This window comes from Pyxicephalus adspersus, chromosome 2 (assembly GCF_032062135.1).
Source record: "Pyxicephalus adspersus chromosome 2, UCB_Pads_2.0, whole genome shotgun sequence".
Classification (NCBI taxonomy): domain Eukaryota; kingdom Metazoa; phylum Chordata; class Amphibia; order Anura; family Pyxicephalidae; genus Pyxicephalus; species Pyxicephalus adspersus.
In genome coordinates this window covers 67355558-67379918 of record NC_092859.1, presented here as the reverse complement: position 1 = coordinate 67379918, position 24361 = coordinate 67355558, and the positions used below count along the sequence as shown (strand labels likewise).

The window sequence follows — 24361 nt, the reverse complement described above, 5'->3', positions numbered from 1 at the left end:
ATGGTATCTGCTCAAGAAACCTTTTCTCTGGTGTGTAGTAATGAACATAATGGTACAACGCGATAAATATTCACCTATTAAGTGGCATACTTGTAGAGGGAACAAAGTGCATACTGTAAAATACACATCATTATTTCTGCCGCTGTAATGGAACAGTGGATTATTGCACTTGCAGCTGGTAAATAAGCCAGCATGCATATAGTAAAATATACTGCGCACTGTGTAAACCTTTTCACGCTACATTTGTTTCTCATTCATGCCATTTGGTGGAAGGTAGGAGCAGATGGGAAATACTTTTTTTTCATTCTCTGTGTTAACTCTGTCGGGAATAACACATCCCGGGGTACGCAATTTCCTATAACCTGTTATAGGAATGAAAATACGTTCATTCTAAAATTTGGGGTGTTCTACAAACTGCATGGTATCTGATTAGGAATGAAATAAACTGTTTACCCATGTGTACTGTAAAGTCCATACAGATCTTTATTTCATTCCATTCTTTATTCCAGTTCCATTTGTGGAAGGAGGCTAATCCTGGTGGAATACGATACTTACAAAATATAGCTTCATATATGTTCACTTATCATGTATGTTCAGTTTTTGCTCTGTATTTTTAAGATTCAAGATTTTATTTTAGGTTATTAAAGTTAGACTTTTGACTGATCAAGAATCCACATTATTGCTAGGTATTTGTTAATCTTAGCTTCTTTGGAGGGCGGAGGTTGCTGTTAGTTACTCTGTACCAGTGCTTTGCAAATCACAGAACATTAGCCTGTTATGTTTGGGATGGATCCTGCATCTAGTATCAAGATATAGGCCATCTCATTCCTGGTTCCAGTTTGTGGCTGGCCAGAGCAACTATACTGTATGCAGAGTGTCCTGACTGGCACGCAAACCTTTGGCCCTAATTTACTGAGCCACCATTCTTCTGTTTCTGTTAGAAATACTTGGAACATTTTATTTAATATTATTGTCCAACTGCATATGTGTGTCCTGGCCATCCGCCAGTAAACTGACTGCTAATGTTGGTAATAAAGCTAATGCAATGTATTCATTAAAATAAAGCTATATTTAAAATGCAAAACATCGGCGAAAAAAAGGATTTAAAATAATATGCTGTGTTAACCTTTGTTTTTGGTAAAATTGTCTATTCCAATTCTAGTATCGCAAAAACTAGTGCCAATTCAATGAAACTAATGTCATTTCTGGATTCAGCAGACCTGAAATACGAGGGAGTGCTGAGAAATTCCTGGCTTTGCCCAGAAAGAAGAGAGCCAGAGTTATGAAATAACACATTTATTCAACATATTCCCCCCCGAGACTGATGCACTTGGTACAGCATTGTTGCAGCTTTTCTAGACCGTTCAAATAAAAGTTCTTTGGTTGTCCCGCAAACCAGCTCTCCGCAGCATCTTTGACATCAGAAATGTGCTGAAAACGTTGCCCCTTCAGGTGTTTCTTCAAACTCGGGAACAGATAATAGTCCGAAGGGGCCAGGTCAGGTAAATAGGGGGGATGATGGACCAATTGGAAACCCAGGGTGTTCAATTTGGTAGCCAGAACGTTGGATGTGTGCGAAGGTGAATTGTATTATGTGAATTGTAATTCTATTGTCTCCTAAACAAGATGTGAGGTGAAATCTCACTTCAAACAGCCAAAACAAATAGAAAACAAACTTAACATTGGTTTGAACCCTTATATAACCAATTAAATATTAGTTCAGGATGATGTAAGTTTTATCTCTGTGTTCTTGTTTTTAAAACCTTCGGTTCAAAACCAGAACAAAGCTGTGCGGGGGGAATGTGATTTTTACAGTACACGGCTGCAACCTGGGCATGACTTTCCTAAAGTGGTCTAGGAGAAATGAGGCTGGATCCTTACTTTAATACTTACAGTAGAATCCATCTAGTGGCTAATCCACAAATCTCTATTTTTAATAATATAGCAAATTTGGAATTCAATCAACTTTTATATATAAATATGGTAATTGTGTCAAAAATAATTTTACTGTAAACAATACAATACTGAACCAAATGTGATCACTGTAGAGGTACCCCTATAGGTGTGAATCCTTACCAAAAATGATCTTGTTCCTGAATGTTGTGGTGATAAAAAGTGCTGCAGAAATTAGAAGTCAAATACCCTTTGGTGCCATTGTCGGCTCCATCATTATTTTTCTGCTTGGTTACCATGCAGAGTGCCAATTTTCAGAAAGTGGATGAAGCTCAGGAGCATCAGGAGACTAATTACCTAGGAGTTAACCTCTAATGTGCAACAAAAGAATAACCTCAATTAAGCTAATCGGAAATAATTCACCTATCCGGGTGGATACCCTGCTTCAGAGCTGATAGTGACAGCTAATACCATGACTGGTTTTAAAATACAAGGAGTAATTCTTTTTTGGCTCTACTAAAACTTTTACTGTAAAGTATAAACAGTAATGTGATTGCAAATATCTAATTAAGTTGCACTGCTATCAGCCTAAACACTCATACATTTTTTTTTTCTGATTTTAAACGCCATATACCTGCATTCATCATCTGCGTACTGCCCATACCCTCTACACCTCTCAATTTGCACATTTCTTCTGTATATGCTGTCCACTGTCTTCATCCTGAACATAATCAATGTATTTCTGGTCAAATTACTTTCATATGTTGGGCCCTAAATCTTATCTTTTAGCACAGTTTAATAAATCCCTAACCTTTCCAGTTCTGGAATGGGCACACTGCTAGTCTCCGATATTTGTGAGATTCCAATATGTACAATTGCCCATTATTTTGCTTACAGTGAGAGATTTAGTGGGAGGTATAGTATTTGCGTAGCTTTCTTGGGTAACTGCTGGTGAGGCAGAAAAAGGCAACAAAGTTGTGAGAGTTTGGAAATTCTGTTTATAGCATATTAAAGTGGCAAGACAGATGTTCAAGCAAATATGTATTTAATGCATAGTTAAATGTATTTTTACATGCAAGCAGTTTAAATGCCTACATTTGACTTGGTAGTTTTGCTGTGCTTTGGACAACAGAGCTTGGAGGTGATGAGGGAGAAGCAGTTTACAAAGTCAGTTAGTGGTGGTAAAGTACTCGTGCAAACAAGGAACTTAGAAAAATGTATGTGTAAAAAAGCAGTATTGGACAATTCATGCATCATAGTAAATTAAACCTATGATCTCTTTGGTTTTATGGAACACTTTAGTTATAAAGTTATAGGAAGTTATAGGAAACCAATACTAAGAGAAATTGACTGTTTCTATTTGTACAGGATAGTTACCTTACTGCTATTTTGATCCAGTTGCATCAGTTATTAGTTCATTGATTTTTGGAACAAGTATCCAGAACAGAAATTCTGATCTGAACAAGCATGAAGAAAAGTAATTTATATGACAAAAAAATTCAAGTCAGGGACAGAAATAGTTATGCAGTACCCTTTGTTATATCTATAGTTAAGAATGGTTTGACTTGTAATTGTAAAACAATATTCAGTTTTGACATTGTGTCAAGTTGGACTATTAGGGTAATTCTAATGATCTTTGATAGGGCAGCCATGTGCCATAAATGTCACAAAGAAATAAACAAGGTGTGTTGGGATAGTTCATTTCAAATTTTTTTTAGTTTGCACCCAAGCTCCACTTTGTAAGGCCCATGTGGACTAAAGGGTCAAAAGCAGTATCTGCAAAATGTTGAGACTGACATAAATTTTCTTCTGTACACCTCCAACAAAAATCAAAGCCTTTGTAATAGGAAGTAAATGTAAATCATGGTTCATGTTCCTTATTCCAATAAAATCTTCCTCAATCATAAATTGTAAGGCACTTGAATATGAAGAATGTTTTGGTGAGGTGGTTTACTCTGAGAAGTTTTTATCGTAATTGGTTTTGTATGTAACGAACGATTTTCAAGTTGCAATACTGTCTTCACAATGCTACCTTGTTATCAAAGGAGCATTTAATGCAAATATGAATCGGTACAATTTTAACACACACTGTTTATTTTGGGAAAATCAGCATTAAAAAATTACCGTACCTTTTCCTTGAAATGTTGATGTGTGGAACAGAAGATGTTTTCAGTTATCTTAAATTGTCTTTGTCTCTCTCCCTTTCTCCAGCTGACATTATCTCTACAGTTGAATTCAACAACACAGGAGAACTTCTTGCCACTGGAGACAAGGGGGGCCGTGTTGTAATATTTCAACGCGAGCAGGAGGTAAGGGCTACCAACCACAAAATTAATTTCATTTTATTCTCTCATTACAAGCTTCACGCTGCTTCCTAATTTTATGTCCCACTCATTGCCCTGGTTATCAATAAGCAAACCACACTTGACATAAGACCCTAGACAGTTGTGAGTTTCCTGCAGTGTGACCTTAATTGTATAGCTTGGCGTATATAAGGTTTTCACACTGCTCTGTTCAGCAGTTCTGTGCTGGGGCCTAAATATTTGATTTGACCGTGAGCATTGTCTTTTTGTGCACAGGAACTGACAGTTTGTTAATGCATTTCATATTAAATCACAAGATAACAAGAAGCAGCATGTAAACTTGGTTGTATAAATGTTTCACGTTCACTTTTTTCATTTCACCTAAAGATATATGTGAGGTATGGTATGAAGTGTACATTTAGTCAAACTGAGGACAGGTACAAAAATTCTAGTAAGTCAAATATAAAGGGAAGAAGTTGATAATCCCTTCAAAATTTTGTTGCCAATAATCACTTTGTTCTGTTTGCTTTAAATACTGATGACTATTGTTTAATCTTGTGGAACTTGATACTTGGCAGAGGGAGCAGCTATCATTTTAGATGTGGCTGTCTAAATAGCAAACAGGCTTATAAATAAACTGTCCTCTGTTCTTATATGCCTGTGAGGGTTTAAAGAGATGTTCTGATATGAAACTGTTTTCTCTGTGTTTTTAACTCTTAATCCCCAATGCATGGACTTAGTATTGTTTAATGTAATAAAGGTTGAATAAATTTAGTGCTGCACCCAATTACAAATTTCCCCAAAAAAATAAAATTAAGAAAAAAAGTTTTGCCTTTAAATATTTTTTTTTTTTTTTACAGCTGACCACAGCACCTCCCCAATTTGTGAGGTCATGTTCGCAAACACAACCTGGTTTGCAACCTGTGTGTTGCATTTAGAGGTGTTCTGTAGGTTAAGGCCATGTCTCTGGGCAGATAAGGAGTTCCTCTACTCCAATTTGTCAAACTGTCTGTGTGGGCCTGGTTTTGTTCCCAGGGGCACAGTCATGCTGGAACCAGTTGGAAATAGACCGTTGTCTGAAATGCCTTTGTATTCCCTAGCAATAACAGAACCCTTCCATGACAACAGCTGAACTTCGTAAATTTAGGGGGTGCCTCACTATACTTTTGATAGTATAGGTAATTGTGATCCTCCACAAACCTTTAGAGAAATTTGGTAGTTTCTACCGTTAATACCAGAATCTTACATATTTGTGTTTTGTTTTGTTTTTTGTTCTTGGCAGAGCAAAAACCAGCCTCACAGAAGAGGAGAGTATAATGTTTACAGCACTTTCCAGAGCCACGAGCCAGAATTAGATTACTTGAAAAGTTTGGAGATTGAAGAGAAAATAAACAAAATAAGATGGCTTCCTCAGCAGAATGCTGCATATTTTTTGCTCTCCACAAATGGTATGTTTTCTTTCCTTGCTATAGTAAATGGAATTTGCCATGTTCCTCAATCAGTATTTTTGTAGTTGTTAGTGATACCTCTTACCTATGGGAATACTGAACACATTTTTGTTATAACCAGAACAATTTTAGCAGAATGTAGCTTGGAATATTTTGGAAGCAACTCATAAATTCTTTTTTTCAAACTGTGGTTACTAGGAATGTCTACTTTTTAAATATTGCAGTTTGTGCTGCTTAATAGAGAAATAATGAAAGGGATCGGGATGGTTTTCTACCTTGCCTACTACCTTGACAGTAATGAAGATTGCAATAATCACAGAGATGCCACCCCATTAGACTCCAACTGTGATAACACAAGTGCAATTGAGAAACTGTGACAGAGCATTGATATTTGATAGCATGTAGTGGCTGAGCAAAGAAATCACTTAACGGGGTCACCAGGTTTATAAGGTTTCAGTGGTTAGGTTTAGGAATTTGCTCCTCAGTTTGATAAATATAAATGTAGTATATTCCTAAAGAAAAAGTTTGCTGATCCTCATATACTCTTGCACATTTTATTTGAGCTCAGAGCACAGCATAAGAGCACAGCTTGTCTTTTATCCTGTAGTCCCACACTAGCAGCCAGAGTTCTTCCTCAGTGAAAGGATTAAACATATCTCCAAAACATATGCTCCTATGTAATTGCTTTTCAGCAAAAGGTTAGCATTTCTTAGAAGTGAGTTAGCAGCTCTTCAATTTATCATTTTAATACAATTCACAGCCCCCTTAAATATGTTGGTGGTGGGGGTGAAAGAATACGGATTAATTACATGGTGTAATGTTCTGTTAATTGAGTTTTAAAATAGTTTTTTGATTAACAGTGATATTATCTCAACGATCTGAGTGACATTTTTAGCACAGTCAGGAAGTAAAATTGTTCTTTTTAAATGTACCGTGTTATTGCATTTGTACGAGCTCTCTTAAGGGTCTTTGTTCAGGCAAGCATTGCAGGAGATAAATCAAGGATTGACTATGATGTTGTATGTTCAGCAAAACATGTAGTGCTTTGTAGGGACAATCTAACTCTGTTTACAGAAAAAAAACTGTGTGTATGGCAAAATGATGTGTCTGTAATCTGAAATCAGTTTAGATAAGACTGGCCAGATGGAAGGAACCCATAATTAAAGGTCTGAAATGGCAATTCTCCTCCAGCAAGTCATATATTCCTAATTACTTGTTTCTTTATTATTGTAATGTTGTAATATAAGTTTGTGTGAGAACACTTATGATGAGCGGTGTAGTTTAAAAAAAAAAAAAAAGAAGCAGCATGTGGGGGATAGGCTATAAAAATATATTGTGTGGGACATTTGGTCTATATAGTTGGTTTATAGTGTGGATTGTATGAACTTGTGGAGTAAAATTCCATTGCAGTTTTTCATGGGGTATAATCAACCCGTGGACTGTTAAGCTACGTACACACGTCAGATTTTTATCGCCCGATAATCGGCATCGGCCAATTATCGTGCGAAAATCTGCCGTGTGTACAGTCGGTGTCGTCCATCGTCCGGACCACCGACCTGACGGATCCACGGACGATGGACGACAGCCGATCCTAATGAAAGGGAAGGGGAGAGCGCGCAGCAGGGTGCCGCTCCGTCGCTCTCCCCCTCCCCTCTCCATATAGCATGAACGGTGCTGTATGTACAGCACCGTTCATGCATCGTGCACTCCCTTGTCTTTGGAAAGGATCGTGAAAGATCCTTTCCAACGACAAAAATTGGAAGTGTGTACGCAGCTTTAGTATTGCCAGCAAACACCAGATCTGTTCTAAATTCAGTAAGCCTGGTCCTTTTTTAAGAGGGAGTTTCTCTAGGTCAGCTTTTTTTGTTTCATTACTTTAGAAACCAAGTTATTGGGCGTTGGTTGGAAAAGCATCCCTTACTTTCGTATTCTGTGGGTAGAATTTGCCCCCCATCCTCCTTACAGTTGTCAAAATATCATCCTTACAGACGGCTAAAAAAAAGAGCTATATTTCTTGTTCTGCCAAGTGGCATTGGCCTTTGAACTATGCAGGCACAATGAAATGGGAGGTTAGTTGGCTATAACACAAAGAACTCCTAGCAACCTTTGAAGGGTTTTATTGAAATTTGGTTAAGAATGGCACCTCTAGGTGGTTTCACATCATAACTCCTAATTGAGACACTACCTTCTAGGAAACTCCGATGTTGGTGCAAAAAGACTTTGCACCATATTTAAAGCATTTATAACTGAAGTGTAACTTAATACTGAATGTAATCATTTTAATACCTCTTCCAGATAAAACTGTAAAACTATGGAAAGTCAGTGAGCGAGACAAAAGACCAGAGGGTTATAACTTGAAAGATGAAGAAGGAAGGCTGCGTGACCCATGCACAATAACTACACTAAGAGTAAGAATACTTCTCTCACATTAACACTTTACTTCAGGTTACAGAATGTATTTGTTAATAATGAATTTTTATCTGATTATAAAATGAGAGGTAAAGGCTTCAGGCTTCTATAATGAAATCAAAAGGAATTATGTGTCATGAACAATTTGGTCTCAATGTGAACTGTTCATTAAATGTTTGAAATGCTTTGCAATTCTCTTCATTTTACATCTATCTCTAAAGCAATGGGACACTAGGAGGTCAAAAAGTTTACTCCTTTTTTTTTTTTTGTACTTCTAGAAAGAACTGGAAACAAAGAACTTCACTTTTGCAAATATAGTAGTAAAGGACTTGATTTTTTTTCCCCCGGAAGCCGTTACATTTCCTGTAGTTGTTGCCAGATTGAAGTAGCGTCCTTCTGGGTTGGCACATTGCCATGTATCTGCCAACAATGAATCCAGAGGGGTTATCTGCTTCCCCGTGAAGTCTCTCAGCATGGAACTGATCAATAGTCTTCAGTTCCCCCATGTGGAAGTGTTTTAGGTATAAAGTACATGACTACATTACAAGAAAGAGAATTGTGTAACAAAAAATTCAGGTATATATTTTACAGTTTCAGGCATTTATAAGAACTGAGGCCAACTGAGAGGACTTTAAATGGCTTTTCTGCACAAAGCTGACTGGCTTCCTATCTATCTATCTATCAGTCTCATAAAGGGTACAGTGGGCAGCCATTGGTGGGCATAAAATAACCAATGAAATTCTGCTTTCAATAATGTTAACAGTACAAGAGTTACAACACCACTTCAGTTTTTACCTCTTGATTATCTTCTCAAAAAAGCCATTTTTCTCATAAATCACTAATTATTTTTTTGTAAACTATCTTACTACCATCCCAGACATTTTTTCCTTTTCTCATCTATAGACTGCTGTTGAAACTCTTATTTATCACTCCCCTAAAGCTTGTATTGTTTTAAGAGGGGCCAACATGTGCAGTAATCTTTGTGATTACCAATTTCCTAACAGCTGATGAAATACCATGTAAAGAGATATAGTGGAAATGGCAGTGTTAAATACATAGTATAAACTACTTACATAGCTGGCAAAATAAAGTGTGGTATGAGTGTTTGTTAATTGGTATCTTAGTTCTAAGCTATATAAGATGCATCATTAAAGAAAAAACAGTGTTTTGTTCTGTCTATATCGCCCGATCTCGCACTTCGCATGGGTGAGATTGGCATTTTTTCCCCTCAATGCAGGAAATGGCTCTTTTGTGCAATCCTAGGATCGGGCATGCACAGAAGGAGCAGCCAGGAGCCTCCAATGAGCAAGGCGGTAAAAAAGTTGTCACAAATTATAAGAGAGATAATCATCCATTTTCATTTGTTGTCAGCAGACTGGGAGGACGTGCCTCACTTCATTTTCCTTTTTTGGAATTTATCCTCTATTTTTGATAGTCATAGATTTTAAGAGGTTAAGTTTCTGTTTGGTGCAAAGAATAAGGGTCTGTTTTCAGCCCTTCTTTTGAAAATGTTAGTGAATTATGCAGGCCTCTTGATTTGGGTAATTGGAGTCTCTGTGATGCATAGTATTAATAAGTTCTTAAATATTACTCTGACAGGTTAATTTAATAGTTAAGGTTAGTTTTAACAAAGCATTACATGTTTCATGATTTGATAGAGGATTCAGTATTGAGGTTTAATTTAGGGATTTAGTAAGCAGAAGGTCAAGTGCATTGTCATAGCCAAATGCTAGGGCTAAGGCAGATAGGTGATTTTAATTCAGAGATGGTTCTAGCACCAAAGCTGTGTTCAAGTTCTAATTTTAGTTCTAATTCAAAAATATGGCCTCTATTGAAAAAAGAAATATTGCTGCATTATTTCAGTAGAAGTGCTTAAGTACTTACAGTTTTTACATATAGTGTTTAATTACTATTCGATCTGAACGTGCAATTCCTATAGATCTACCATTAACAATGTAGTACAGGGGCTCACCTGATTTCATACAAAGGGTATGGGCTGTGTAGATTTGTCCTCATAACACTTTGCGTTGTTAGATTGTACAATGATTGTAGAATAAAATGTGTGGGGTCAGCTTAAGTCCCACAAATTCCTGTTGATCTGTCAGTGAAGCCCACATACTTCATCATCATGTTATGGGATAACAATGATGCAGCACTATATCCATCCACAGCACTTCCATTTAGAGCAGGGTTTCCACATGCATATCTTATAGATTAGGTTTACAGTATACAATATGCAGTCTGCAGTTATCTAAAAGTGTAATTTTGATCCTTTTAGACAGAAAAGTTTCTAAATACCGATTACATTATGTGAAATAAATTCCATGGGACTAATGTGTTACCATACATCTGACTAGTTATTGAAATTGGAAGTGCTGGTCTTATATGAGTCATTTGGAAATGAACGACTGTCACGGCGGATCTGATTGGCCGACAATCGTTTGCTATCTATCGTGTGTGCGGTCGTTCAGTGATCATGCATGTTTCTGCAATACACTTTCTCCTTTATTTGTCACTTCCTGCATCGTTCAAATCATTGTATCTAGCGTGTGTACACTATTGGTGGATTATATTTGAACGATTGTATTGTTACTGCATGTACAGAATTGTGCACAGTATGATTGTTCAAATATAATCGTGCATAATCGTTGATCGGACGTAATCGTTCGTTTTCTAACAATAAACAATAATTATGGGAAGTGTGTATCTAGCTGTGGGGTAGGGGAGTCTCCTAATGGTTTTGCTATTGTCCTCTCAAAATTAATAGTAACTTTACTGATATTTGTCTGTTAACACAAAACCTACCCTGTTTAAAGGTGCTATTTTAGTGTAGGGCTTACCCTTCTAGTTCTTCAGGCATGCTAGGAAATTTGGTGTCTGCTAAATGTTTGGTTAAAGGTTAAATTGCAAAGGTTTACTAAAGATGTCAGTCATTTCTTATAAATAACCTTAACCTAGGGAGCATTTATGATCAGCTAAGTTGTTTTTTTTTTTTTTTTTTTAACAGTAACACCTGATTATCTGTATATACTATCATATAAATCACCCTGCCTCAAATTCCTCATGCCCTTCATTGTACAAGTGTGAACAATCCACTGTACAGACATCTACTATTAATTGTATGCAATGTCTGATTACTTCACTGTTTCAGATTTATCCATTCCTAGATTTTAGCATAATTTCACATATGTCATGATCTTATGCAGCCATCTATTGATAATTAATCTAATGATTGCATCTGTGAATTCTCTCCTTTAAAGAAAGAACAAACTGCAGCCCTACCTGTTACTAGAATCTATAGATAGCGGAGCCAGAGGCTCATGGGTCTAGAGTAACTGCAGACTTGTGACAGCTAAGTGGCTGTTTTTCTTCCTGCTGTCATAACTCTTATATTTAAAATGTGGCAGACCTGCCTGACACTCTTATACTGTATATATAAAAAGACTGGAAAGGCCAGAGGGAGGTCACAGAAAAAGGCAGCAAGTTGTTTTGCCTGCATTCAAATTCAGTGAAGGGATAGATATCTTCTTGGAGCTGTTCCATGTAGCAGATGTGACTGCTGAGCCTGAGCTGCTGAAATGAGCCAAGTGTGATGAAGCTCATCTTCCTTGTCCTGCATTTATTCCCCAGGGTGAAGGCTTACTGAGAGCTCCTGCTATGTCACATATACACAGTGCTCAGTTCAGACATGCAGACTCCTGGAATCACATACTGCAGCTTATTGACACACATTGCATTGAAATTATCTTCATGCTGTTTCCGGAAACTGATTTTTGTTTAGGAATAAATTAGTAGTATCTAATACACTTTAACCTTATTTTTTGTTCTTTAAAAGAAATCTTTACCGCTGGGTAAATTCTTGAATTTTTAAAACGAAACTAAACTGAAAATAAAAAATCACACTTCCCTAGGTTCCTTGAATCCGATGGAAAATTCTTCCATTGATTTGTTGGCCATCCTCGAATCCTCCTTTGTCCTGTTGCTGAGTAAGTGCTGGGTGCTGCTATCTTCGTCTGTTGTCTTCTTTGTTCTGTCTATATCACCCGATCTCGCACTGCGCATGCGTGGATTGGCATTTCTTTCCCCGCAATGCAGGAAAATGGCCCTTCTGCGCCTTCTTAGGATCGGGCATGCACAGAAGCAGCCAGGAGCCTCCTGGGATGCATGAGGTAGGTATCCCAGGAGGCTCTGTGTTTCCATTCTCTTTACTGCCAAATTTTAGTGATTTAAAAGTGAGCAAAGCTATAAAAAAATTTGTCACCAAAATTATAAGATAATCATTCATGTTCATTTCTTGTGTCAGCGGACTGGAAGGACTTGCCTCACTTCCTCTATATAGTTTTCACAAGTCATATGTTTTAACTAGGTAGGTACTAGGACATAGGTTAACTTGCTGTTGGGTAAAAATAAAAAAGGTCAGTTTTCAGCCTCTCCTTTGAAAATGTTAGTGAATTATGCAGGCCTCTTGCTTTGGGTAATTTGAGTCTCTGTGTTGCATATTATTTATAAGTGCTTCAACATTTTAATCTGACAGGTTAATTTAAAGCTTATGGTTAGTTTTAACTAAGCATTACATGTTTCATGATATGGTGTAGAGGGTTCAGTATTGAGATTTAATTTAGGAATGTAGTAAGCTGAAGGTCAAGTGCGTTGTAATAGCCAAAGGCTAGGGCTAAGGTACATAGGTGATTTTAACCCCCCCCTAGCGGTATTCCCGAGTCTGACTTTGTAGTTATCTTGCGAGATTGATGTTTTCCTACTTATATGTAAATTGTACGTGTAAATTGAATGTATCTTTATTTTCCAAAGACCAGTTCAGTATTGCAAAACTGCTGAACCAAAGAAAGCAAAGTTTGCATTTTCAATTACTAAGGATGTGGCTGGGTTCCGCAGTTCAGTAAGCAGAGCGGCTTCCTATTGTCACAGCTGTCACATGATGGGGACTAAAGTGCAGGGAGATAAGGCCAGCCAAGTTATCTTTGCTCAGTCAGTCAAGGTGTCAGCCCCCTGTACCCTAGAGAGAGCATCATTTAGAGATTAGATTTAAGGGTCAAATCCCTGGTACACTTCTCTCAGGGTTGTGATGGAAAACATAAGCTTGAGTGCATTTGACAATCAAAAAAAAAATCCAGTGCTGTCTGTTTCAGATCTCAGTATCCCAAAGTCTCAGTGGCCCTGTAGAGGCCACCAAATCAGCAAAAGGTTTTTCCTAGCTGGTCTCCTACAAGTTTTTTCTAACAATGCAGAGCTTATAACCAATGTGCATATAAAAGAGAATCTGGGTAGTAGTGACCATAATATGATTTCATTTAATGTAAGCTGTAGATGCTAAAGATAAAAACATTCAATAATGAATCCATCATTTTTTTCTTGGCCTTTTTTGGTCATCTTTAAACTTGGGTTATGGTTTTACCTTTTAACACACGGGTGAAGATCTTTATTTAGCCTTATGAGTGTCATTCATAAAGACCATTGGATTTGTCTAAAATGATTCACTTGTTTTTAATAATTATCTTTATTCTGGTTTTAATTGAGCCTTATTTGTGAAAAATTTTCTAAAAAAAAAAAAGGGTAACACTTGTATGAGAGTCTTGCCTATGTGATCTATTGTTGGACATCATTTACACAGGTCTTTGCCAAATCATGCCCTGATCCATTATAATAAACCTACTTTTTCCTGCTGTAAAGTAAATTGCTGTATAGTAACTTTTAAAGGAGAGCAAGCCAGGGAAAATCTTGATTGTAAGAAAGGTGGTTGCCAAGCCTATGTGTCATAAAACATGTAAGGGTATTGATTGATGAGTTGGTTACCTGCTAGTGCTTTTGTCCTTTTTGAATGCTGTCATTAGACATCCTGCTGCCTTTTTTATCTAAAGCATAAGACAATGTGGACATCTTCCCTGACTTAATAACCCCCCACCAAAACCCTATAACGTATAGATCATTCCAACTCCCCATTAAAGGAATTCGTCACTTAGATTTCTCTGCTTCAAACTTTCTTTCTGCTCAGCTTTACTTTGAAGCTCCCAAAGATATTAATTCATTGAAGTACATCATATTTCCTCTGCCACCTCACACATTTACATATATATGCAGAATGACTAATGACTGCTTCCTAGTAAATCACCAAATCACTAATCAATACTGATCTACTAGAAATTGGTCTCTTCAAATCCCCTGAGGAAGCCAAATGGTGAAACGTATCAGGAAAAAGACATTTTATGTGCTGTAACCAGATCAGTAGAAGTCTAATGTTTTCCATACAATCATACGGGGATACTCCTTAGAAGTATACCCAATATTAGTTCAGCTCTGTATAGCTAAGTATGTTATGATATAGGAAGTAAATGTTTTGTATTTGTTGCCATAAAAAGCCACTCTGTTTCTTCTTTTCTGCCCTTGCATGTAAATTGTAAACTTTAATTTCCACTATCTGACATAATTTGTTTTATTCTGCATGAGCTGGATAGATATCATAGAGAAAGTATGTGCTTGAAAGGTCTTCTTTAATACTATTGGTCCCGAAATTAGAACATGTGGAATAAATTATGTTGTAATTAAAATAACAGCAGTAGCAGCAGTTCAGCCGCATCATCCATATGTGACAGATTTAACTAAAGCATTCTTTTTAGTGGCATTGTACCTCTTACTAATGCAATGCTATTCTTCTCTTTTAATTATTGTGCGACCATCTATCCACTTACTGCCAAGGCCCCTGGGGACAGCCAGATAGTGACAAGGCCCTGACAAGGGCCATCCTCTAATCTCTCCACTAAAGCTGCTGCTATGACTTACTGTTTGGTCGCCAGCATTTAAATCATTCATTCCTCTCGATGGCCCACATTATACAGAACTGTTTTTTGGCACGAACACTAACATCACGTTGCTAAAATAAAAAAAGAACGCTAAAGTCATTTACATGTCAGAGCTGAAAATGGAAACGTTATTTAAGCCAATTGTGATACTGTTTAAGCTTTGTTGGAAGTTTTTTGGTTTCATTTCCTGTGGTCAGAGCAGCATGTAATTCACAAATACTAAATGATATACACTAAGTGTTCGTCATGAATTAAAGTGTACCTGTACCTTGACTATAAGTATTAAACAATTCATACATTTTAAGCAATAAAAAAAGCTTTAAAACAAACTAGCAGGGCTCCCCCACCTGTTTCTAATGTGAGCAGAAATTTATCCTTGGTGGGTTTTTTTTAAACCTCTTCTGTGCTGAAAAGGTGTTAGTTTGTTCCCTTTCAATGCAAACATTGGTTTCACCTCATTTAATTTTTGAGGGACTACACAAAGTTCATCCATTCCACTCCTTATCTGACCTGTCCTGGTCCTCCCTTTCAGCTATTTACTTTTTAGTCTCAGCTTGGTTGTTACCAAGGGTAGTCTTTATGATGTGCAGTCTGTACAGAAATGCCTTTTTGCTAATAAAGTGGGTGTGATTTACTGAAGGAATTTAGGCTGTTCACTAATCAAGGTGAACTCTCTTGTAGGAAGGAATCATTCGCTTAACTTATTAAATGTAGTAGTAGTTCATTTTGTAAAGAATATTCATAAGCAAGAAAACAGGATTTCTCCTTGCACAAGAATTAGTGCCGGTTTTCGTTACACTACTCTCTCTTGAAGAACATAATTACGGTGATGAACTAGGTGACAACAAGATGAAGAGTTTGAAATTGAAGAGGACTCTGTAAGGGATTTGATCAGCATGAGTTGAGTGATTTGGGACTATCGAACAAGGCTTCAGAACTCCTAGCATCAAGATTGCGTGAGAAAAACTTACTTGAAAGAGGAACAAAGGTATCGTACTTTCAAACCAGAGAAGTTACATTTCTGCAGTACTTTAGAACTGACAGTGGCTTTGTGTATTGCCATAACATTCCTGGTTTGAAAGAGTAATTGGGAATTCCAATCTTTAACTCAACTGAATGGTGACTGTTCATTGATAGCTCAAAGTGGAGCTTAAAGTGTGTCCTCCTTCACAATGGCAATGTATTTGGGTCAGTCTCAATTGGCCATTCAGTTTCTCTTTGTGAAGAATATGAAGACATAAAGAGTCATTGAGTTGTTGCAATATCACCAGCACAAATTGGGTCATCTGTGTTGACCTTAAAATGGTATGCTTTCCTTCTTGGTCAGCAATGCGGATACACCAACAATCCCTGTTATCTGTGCATGTGGGACAGCAGAGCTTGTGAGAGGCATTGGGTGGAAAGGAATTGGCCTCCAAGATCTGCTCTAAAACCAGGTGATCCAAACATTCTACATGAGCCACTTGTTGATAGAATACTATATTCCTGCCTCTGCACATGAAACTTGGTCTGATGAAGCAGTTCTTTAAAGCTTTGCCAGCTGAAGGAGACAGAAGGAGACAGGAGAAATTAAAGGTCGCTGTGTTTGATGGTCCACAGATTCGGCAGCTCATCAAAGATGAACATTTCATCAGGACAATGTCAGAATACCAAAAGTATGCTTGGTTATCATTCAAAGCCATTGTCAAGGACTTTCTTGGAAACACACAAGCAAATAAATAACTACACAGATATTGTCTAGAAACTTTTGGACCACTGTCTCAACCTCTCTGTGCAAAGCGGAAAAGAGTTCTCTGGCAGTGTGAATTTTCTCCCCCAAGGACACTAGTGTCAGCACTGCCTGGCAACGCGTGTGCTTGAGGGAGCCATAGTAGCGTGCCTGCTTAACCACAGTGTCCTCTGCTGATGGCCTTTCAGGAGCAGTCTCGAAAAGATAGGGGTTAACTGTAGAAGGAATCCAGGAGGAGGAGGAGGGAGAGGACTGGGGTGGCCCATGCTTTCCCACCACAGGGTACCACCCACCACACCGGGGTACCAGGTGCTGTAATGCCTCTTGCAGATTACGCCCCACTGAGCTATGCAAGGCCACCCAGTGAGCGGTGACGGACAGGTAGGGTCCCACTCCGTGCCTGGTTGTCCAGCTGTCCATGGTGACGTGGATTTGGCTAGACACTGAGACTGCCAATGCCCGGAACAGGTTATCTATTACATGTCCATGTAAACTGGGTACAGCTGTGCGGCAGAAGTAATGCCTGCTTGGTATATTCCACCGCGGCTTGGCACAAGCCATCAGGTCACGGTAAGGAGCCGAATCCACAATGCTGTACGGCAGTACCTGCAAGGCCAATAGGTTGGCTAGACGTGAATTGCGTTCAATTACTCTTTTGTTGGTTGGGCCCAAAGCCTTGCGCAGAACTCTGGTAGAGTGGGCTGAATGGGTCACTGGAGTACCCAACTTGCGGCAACAAACGTCGTCTGACGCCACGAAACCTGCGGGGCAGAAGCTGATACTTCCTCACCGTTAGAAGTCTGGCTGGCACCAACCTCCTGAGATGTAGTAGCAATGACAGTTGGAGGTGGAGTCAGTGGAGGAGGTGGAAGAAGAGACGATGATGTGATTGCACCTCCTTCAAGAGAACGCAAGTACTGCTCCCACTTTGATTTGTGGTTCTTGCACATGTGGGAAAGCAGGGATGTTTTACCCAAATGTGATCCAGCCTGTCCTCTGCAGATCTGCCTGTGGCACAAGATGCAGATTGCTAAACACTCATCGGCTTTCAGTGTGAAAAAGGACCACACTGGAGAGGTGCATGCAACCACCCTGCTGCTCTTTTTCTTTGCCTGCAACCACCCTGCTGCTCTTTTTCTTTGCCTGCTTCTGCATCTGCTGGGTGCCCTGCGTCTGCTCCAGCTTCATCTCCCCCACAGTCACATCTTCTCTGACTGTTCCCCGGCTTGTGCCCACTCCTCTGTCTCTTCTTTGGGACTCACATGAGGCAGATTGGTGGCCCCTTCCATCCTATATGTGTGTGTGTATGTATATATATAAAATCTATGCTCAGATCTCTCCTGATTGGCTGCTGGGCTTTGCTGTGCATCCTGGGAGCAAATGCTTCGCTCCCAGGCGCGATTCCCGCCAAAATTTCTGGTCATTACCACCCCCATTTTTCCCTCATTCATCTGGCAAGAAAATGACCTCATGGCATGTTTGGTAAGCGAGAAAGGCCCAATTCGTCGTGAGATCGAAATTCAAAATCTTGCTCGCTCATCCCTATATTACATATGTTATTCTCATCTTCCACCCACAACTCAGAGGAAAAGATGTCATTGCAGAAAGTTTATTGGAACACAGAGCAAGTAAAATCTCACTAGAAGTCTTACAAGGGACTGGAATGTTGTCTTTAAAAATTTCCGCTGCTTTGCATTTGACTGGACTTGAACTGTAACGTGACTGATGAAGACGAGGGGTTATCATCATAGCAAGTGTGTTCTACAGAACAGTTGTCTTTTATGGTATGACAGCCCATTTATAATGTATGGCAATAGACCAAAAACTATATATAATTGTCCTTGTATACATGGTATGGTAATAATTGTCCATGTATACATGGCATAGTAATTTCAAAAGCCATGTTTAAGCCTGTAAAATGTGCAGCTTTTATCAAAATAACTGGTGATCATGCCATACATCCCGTGTCATTCTTCCTGTGCTTCTTATGGTGTGACAATTGTCTTCCAAATGTGCACTAGCATAGTTACCCTTTCCTATCAGTGTGTTCATTGAAAAACCTGCTAGGACGTTAAATGATGAGGGCACTCCACAGCCCAAAAAGTCTCCACGTTAAATGAAAATAGGAGTTGTATGTCAATTTCATTATTGGGATTGGGAATAGCGGAATGTGTTTAATGGCCAATATGGTGATAGATAATATGCTTATAATTGTATTAAGTAAGTTTGCCTATGAGCAGTGTAATAGACTGGTTTAGGGTGCAATTAGGTTTGTTGGGTGCCCACTGCTAGTTGGTAGACACAAAATGCTGCCCTGGGCAATCTCCACCACATGCACCGCTCTGCCTAATGCTCTTGGTACGTTACTCGCCCTGACTTGCCTTTTTAAAGCAGAGACAATAAGACAACCTTTTTGAACAATATTCGTTTAGGCATATTTTTCATTTTGTCTGCAAATGCTTTTTAAGTATTGGCCATGCTTTATAGGAAGATATGTTTATTATTGTACATATTAAAAAAAAATGTAATTGTATTGTAGTATTAAAAAAAAAAATACTCTATGGCCATCTATGGATAAGTGTTTTTCTTCAATTGCTTGAGCTATTGAACTTTAAATGACTGGCAAAAAGTGAAGAAAGTAAACAGATATGAAATATATCATATTTTATATGTTCTTGTGACAATATTTACCACTACTTTTATTCTTGGGCAGGGGAAACATTTACAAAGAAAATTTTCTACCTTTAAAGCAATAGAAAACCTTCCCATCAATTACAACTGAAGACTGAGCCATCTCCACCTTGTTTAGATCTACAGATGGCATGTGGTCCCCCAAAACACCAGCCATTAAAGGGCTAGAAAGTCCAAATGGGAGCTTGCAGCTTTTGTTTATCCGCACATTACCTACACACCCTGGCTACTGGAATATATGTAAAGTGTTTTTATTGAAGTGTTTTTTTTATCTAAATACAGCCAAAAATGTAATGTCTAACCCCTTTAAAGAAACCAATTCCGGCATAAGTAAATCGCTTTTACCATGAAACCTTACAGTATTACGCATTTTGTTTTGTAAAACTCACATAAAACATCTCGTTACTGCAGATGTAATTAGCAGTTAAAATGGGAAGGCTAAATGGTGCGCCAATGTGAGAACCAGCTACATACTTCCTCCAAATCAGGTTTTTTTTGCATTGCAATTAAATTCCACCATTAAACAGGATCGAATATCACTGTAGTTCCTTGGGAAAAAAGTCTAATTGAATTTGTTAGTGACTTATTTTATTTGACAGCTTCTTAATGTTCTTGATCTGACGAGTTAAACTTGCTTACCCCAATATAATTGCTCCGTAATGCCTCGTAGTTGCCTGCATGCTAAATAATAAGCTGCAGTCCTGGCATCTTTTTTTTTTTTTTTTTTGAATGCATACTGAGGACAATGACTTTTTTCTGTAGAGCTGCACATTGACTCAGCAGGCACCATAGAATAACAGCTGTCAGGCCCTGATGAGCTAATTGCAATTGTTTTTTGATTTGGTGTACACAATGCAGTGTAAATTATACATTCTGGACTGCAGACCTTATTGAGCAAGCTCTTGAAAGTCATGTTCAATGACTGTCTATTCCACAAGCTTTTGCTAGACATAGCTTGATTTTGGCTGTTAATCAATAGTTTATATCTCACTTACTGTTCAGCATAGAGGAATCCTGGCCATATATATATATATATATATATATATATATATATATATATATATATATATATATATATTTTTTTATTAAAAATGGTTATAGCAGTGTATGTGAATTTTTCCTTTAAGGGTGAACAAGTATTTAATAATCATATAAAATTCAGGAGGCAGTCAAGGGTGATCAGTCCTTTCCCCGTCATCTTGGGGGTACAACTCATCTTCATCCATCCAAGTCTGTCAAAAAAATTTAAAATGGACTTCAAAAGTAATAGTGCTGTAGACTGGCCTTAACATTTAAGTATATTTCTTGTAAACAAGCACCATCATCACTTAATGCTTGCTTTTGCTTCAGGAAATGAGGCTATGTTCTAGGTGCACTAAACTGTGTAATTATGCTGGGCTATATCTCACAAATCCTGCTTTAATACCATTTAATGTGGGCAAAGCATAATTGCTTTCATTTGTTACAACTATTTGCACAAACCTAGATTATTGTTAATCATGCAAATGACTTCATTTTTTAAAGATTTTATGTGCAAGAAAATAGATTACTAAAATGAGGATGTTTTACCCGTTTATTTTAGGCCGCAATAATAACAGAATTGCTCAGTGATATAATATGGCTTTCTGCTAGTCACACAAAATAGTGAACAGCTTTAAAACTTGAGAAATTAATACAATTAAACATTATCTGAGCTAATACAGCACCATGTCTAAAAAGCCTAGAATAACCTTTGATATTTTTTTTCTTCACTTACAATGGGCAAAGCACATGCATTATTCACTACAGGCTTTTTTTTTTCCTTTACTATAAATGGGCCACACGTTCCAAAATGTGAGACTGAAAGCTAACTGCTTCATTGAAATTAAAATTTCTACCAAGCTTATAGTTGCCATGGTTAACTTAACTGCCAGGTTCCTAGGAATTGGGGGCATGAAATCCCCCTTGAATGGTTGTTAGGAAATCAACATAAATTACATGCCTTCAGATATGTGCTTGCACTTTCAGTTTTTAGCTCAAAGAGTAAGTGACATTCAGCTGACTACTGTGACACAGGCTTTTCAATGAGCACTTGGTTAGTCAGCTTGAAATATAGGGGAAGGAAGTGGCTTGTCAAACGGCTGGCTACAAATTTGCTGAAGGGTCTTTTTAGGGTGATGGAAATTGATACTTAACAAGTGAAGTGTGTGTGTGTGTGTATATATATATATATATATATATATATATATATATATATATATATATATATATATATATATATATATATATATTTATTTATTTTTATTTTTTTTAATTATTATTTTTTTTTTTTTTTGGGCTCTTACAAATTTCTGTCCTGTATTAATGCCTTCGAGAAAACGTAAGGCAATTGGCCGAGTGCAATCAAAGCCACAAAAAATGAAACAACACCGTAGACAAGAAAATCCTGAGGACAGAAATAGAAGACTTGCCAAGCTGTCCGAGAGAGCTACTACATCTACAGCTTCAGAGACAGTACAACAGCGTGAGACCCATGTACACAAAATGAGAGAAAGATCTACTACATCTAGAGCTTCAGAGACAGTACAACAACTTTGGAATTACACATCAGCAAAAACCTCAGAGTCAAAGCATTTTATTAATAACATCAGAAAATATAACTCAAGTTTCCAAGTAACATAATTCGGCGCCACATTCACGGTGCAGGGTCAAATTTACCATCAAGCGAGATTACTTCCGCTGCCAGATCAACCACCATAACTTCTACAACTATATTTGATTGAAAACGAACTAATAGAAACTGACCAAAACATGTAAAACAGCATTGGGACATATGCTATTAATTTAGATTAATTTAAATTTGTATTTTAATTGTATATTGTACTTATACTTTTAAAACCTGTAAACAAATATTTATTTGATTTACCACTATAGCTTTATTTGATTCCCTTTCCTGTATATTATAGGAATGCAATAAATAAATACCCAGGCAACGCCGAGTAATCAACTAGTTGATTATAAATGTGAAATACAGTATATGGTAATGAATTTTGGTATCATTTTCAATCCACAGCTTTTCTGTCCTTTGAACAAAGAGGTGTTGTCTACTATCGTGACTCAAATGTTTTCAATGTTTGGAGGCTAGCCATAAATTGGAAACGAACAGTCAAATCTGATTTTCACAATATTGGAGTGTTCTTATAAAACTTGTTCAGCTAAAAAATGGCTGATCAATGTTGATTTGCATTAAGCGATTTTACTAGTTTAGGGCTTCCTCTGACTGGAAGTTCTGTCTCTAGTGAAATGCCTGCTTAGTCTGATTGTTTCATATTGTGTGTTCTAGTTGGCAGAGCTGCATGTAATTATAAGGATATGTTTGGTCACTATAACCTTTGCTAGATTAATGGTAGCTGAAACTAGATTGTGTGTGTGCTATGGTGATGGCTCCAACTCTTTCTTTTAGAAGTATAATCATAAATTTTAATTTATTATATGTGCTGAATATTTTTTTTACCTATATTTTTTCTTTTCTGTAAGAAATGTTGACTGCTAGAAAATTTTTACATGCTGCTGAAACATTTTGCTGATTTAGTAGATCTGTATGCAGTAGAAATGCATTATGGAGCAGAAAAACACCTTAGTACAATCAGATATGCTCTTTCCATGCATGTATTTACTCGGCCCCATGGTTCCTCTTTTTCTATATGACATTCCACAACACCTTGCATCTGTTCAGCAAACGTGCACATGAATATTTTTGGAAGCATCATATGTGATTAAAAGATGAGGTGGAAAGGCTACTGGGTCTTCATAGTTCTGCAATGTTTGACATGTGTTTAAGTATAGTTTGTCATTTTGGTTTAAAACAATCCAAGGGTTTGTCCTGTTTAGGGTTTTTTTTTTTTTTGGCATAACAACATAACATGTTTTGTAATGTTTTAGCTATATGTAGGGCTGGGCAACTAATAAGTCACCAGGATATCCTGTGGCCTCACTGTAAATGATCTGTCCTCATTACACACTTGCCCTGCCACCTTATGCCCTTTCTATTCATAAGGGAGGCCATCTTGGTTAAGGCACAGCTTTCCTTTTCATGTTAATAAGGAGAGCAGTGATCAGCACAGTAGCAGCATCACCGAATCTCCTAAATGACAGAGGCACAGAGCCCTAATTCTTAACACTACAGATATACAGCTAGGAGGTTCCTGGCACACTCACATACCAAAAAATGTGCGGTTACTTTTTAGGGAAGTATAGCTTAAAGGTACCGTTAGGTCAATAAATATTGGGACAGAGACAACTTTTTTCTAATTTTGGTTCTGTACATTACCACAAATACATTTTTAAATGAAACAACTCAGATGCGTTGAACTGCAGACTTTTAGCTTTAATTCAGTTGGTTGAACAAAAAGATTGCAAAAAAAATGTGAGGAACTAAAGCTTTAGTCTTCAAGTGAAATGCATGCTCAATTGGGTTCAGATCAGTTGACTGACTTGGCCATTCAAGAATATTCCACTTCTTTGCTTTAATAAACTCCTGGGTTGCTTTGGCTGTATGTTTTGGGTCATTGTCGATTTGTATTATGAAACGCCTCCCAATCAATGTGACTGCATTTACATGGATTTGAGCAGACAGTATGTCTCTGAACACCTCAGAATTCATTTGGCTGAATCTATCCTGTGTCACATCATGGATAAACACTAGTGTCCCAGTGCCATTGGCAGCCATGCACGTCCAAGCCATCACACTGCCTCCGCCATGTTTTATAGATGATGTGGTATGCTTTGGATCATGAGCTGCTCCACACCTTCTCCATACTTTTTTCTTGCCATCATTCTGGTAAAGGTTGATCCTGGTTTCATCTGTCCAAAGAATGTTTTTCCAGAACTGTGCTGGCTTTTTTTAGATGTGTTTGAGCAAAGTCCAATCTAGCCTTTCTATTCTTGGGGCTTATGAGAGTGGCTTGCACCTTGCAATGCACCCTCTGTATTTACTTTCATGCATTCTTCTCTTTATGGTGTAGATTTGGACATCCACTGTTGTCTTCCGTGGACTTCCACGTCTTTTGGCGTTGCTGAGTTCACCAGTGCTTT

General features: G+C 37.8%; 1 protein-coding gene across 4 annotated transcripts in view; it reads left to right on the top strand.

Moving 5' to 3' along the window:
• The window catches only part of PPP2R2B (protein phosphatase 2 regulatory subunit Bbeta), a 149725-nt gene that overhangs the window by 107415 nt on the left and 17949 nt on the right, over positions 1-24361 (top strand). For all 4 annotated transcript variants that reach the window (XM_072400927.1, XM_072400925.1, XM_072400926.1 and 1 more), the window contains exons 2-4: positions 4105-4202; positions 5479-5644; positions 7940-8052. In XM_072400927.1, the coding sequence (XP_072257028.1) occupies positions 4105-4202; positions 5479-5644; positions 7940-8052 (377 nt within the window). The remainder of the gene's footprint in view (positions 1-4104; positions 4203-5478; positions 5645-7939; positions 8053-24361) is intronic.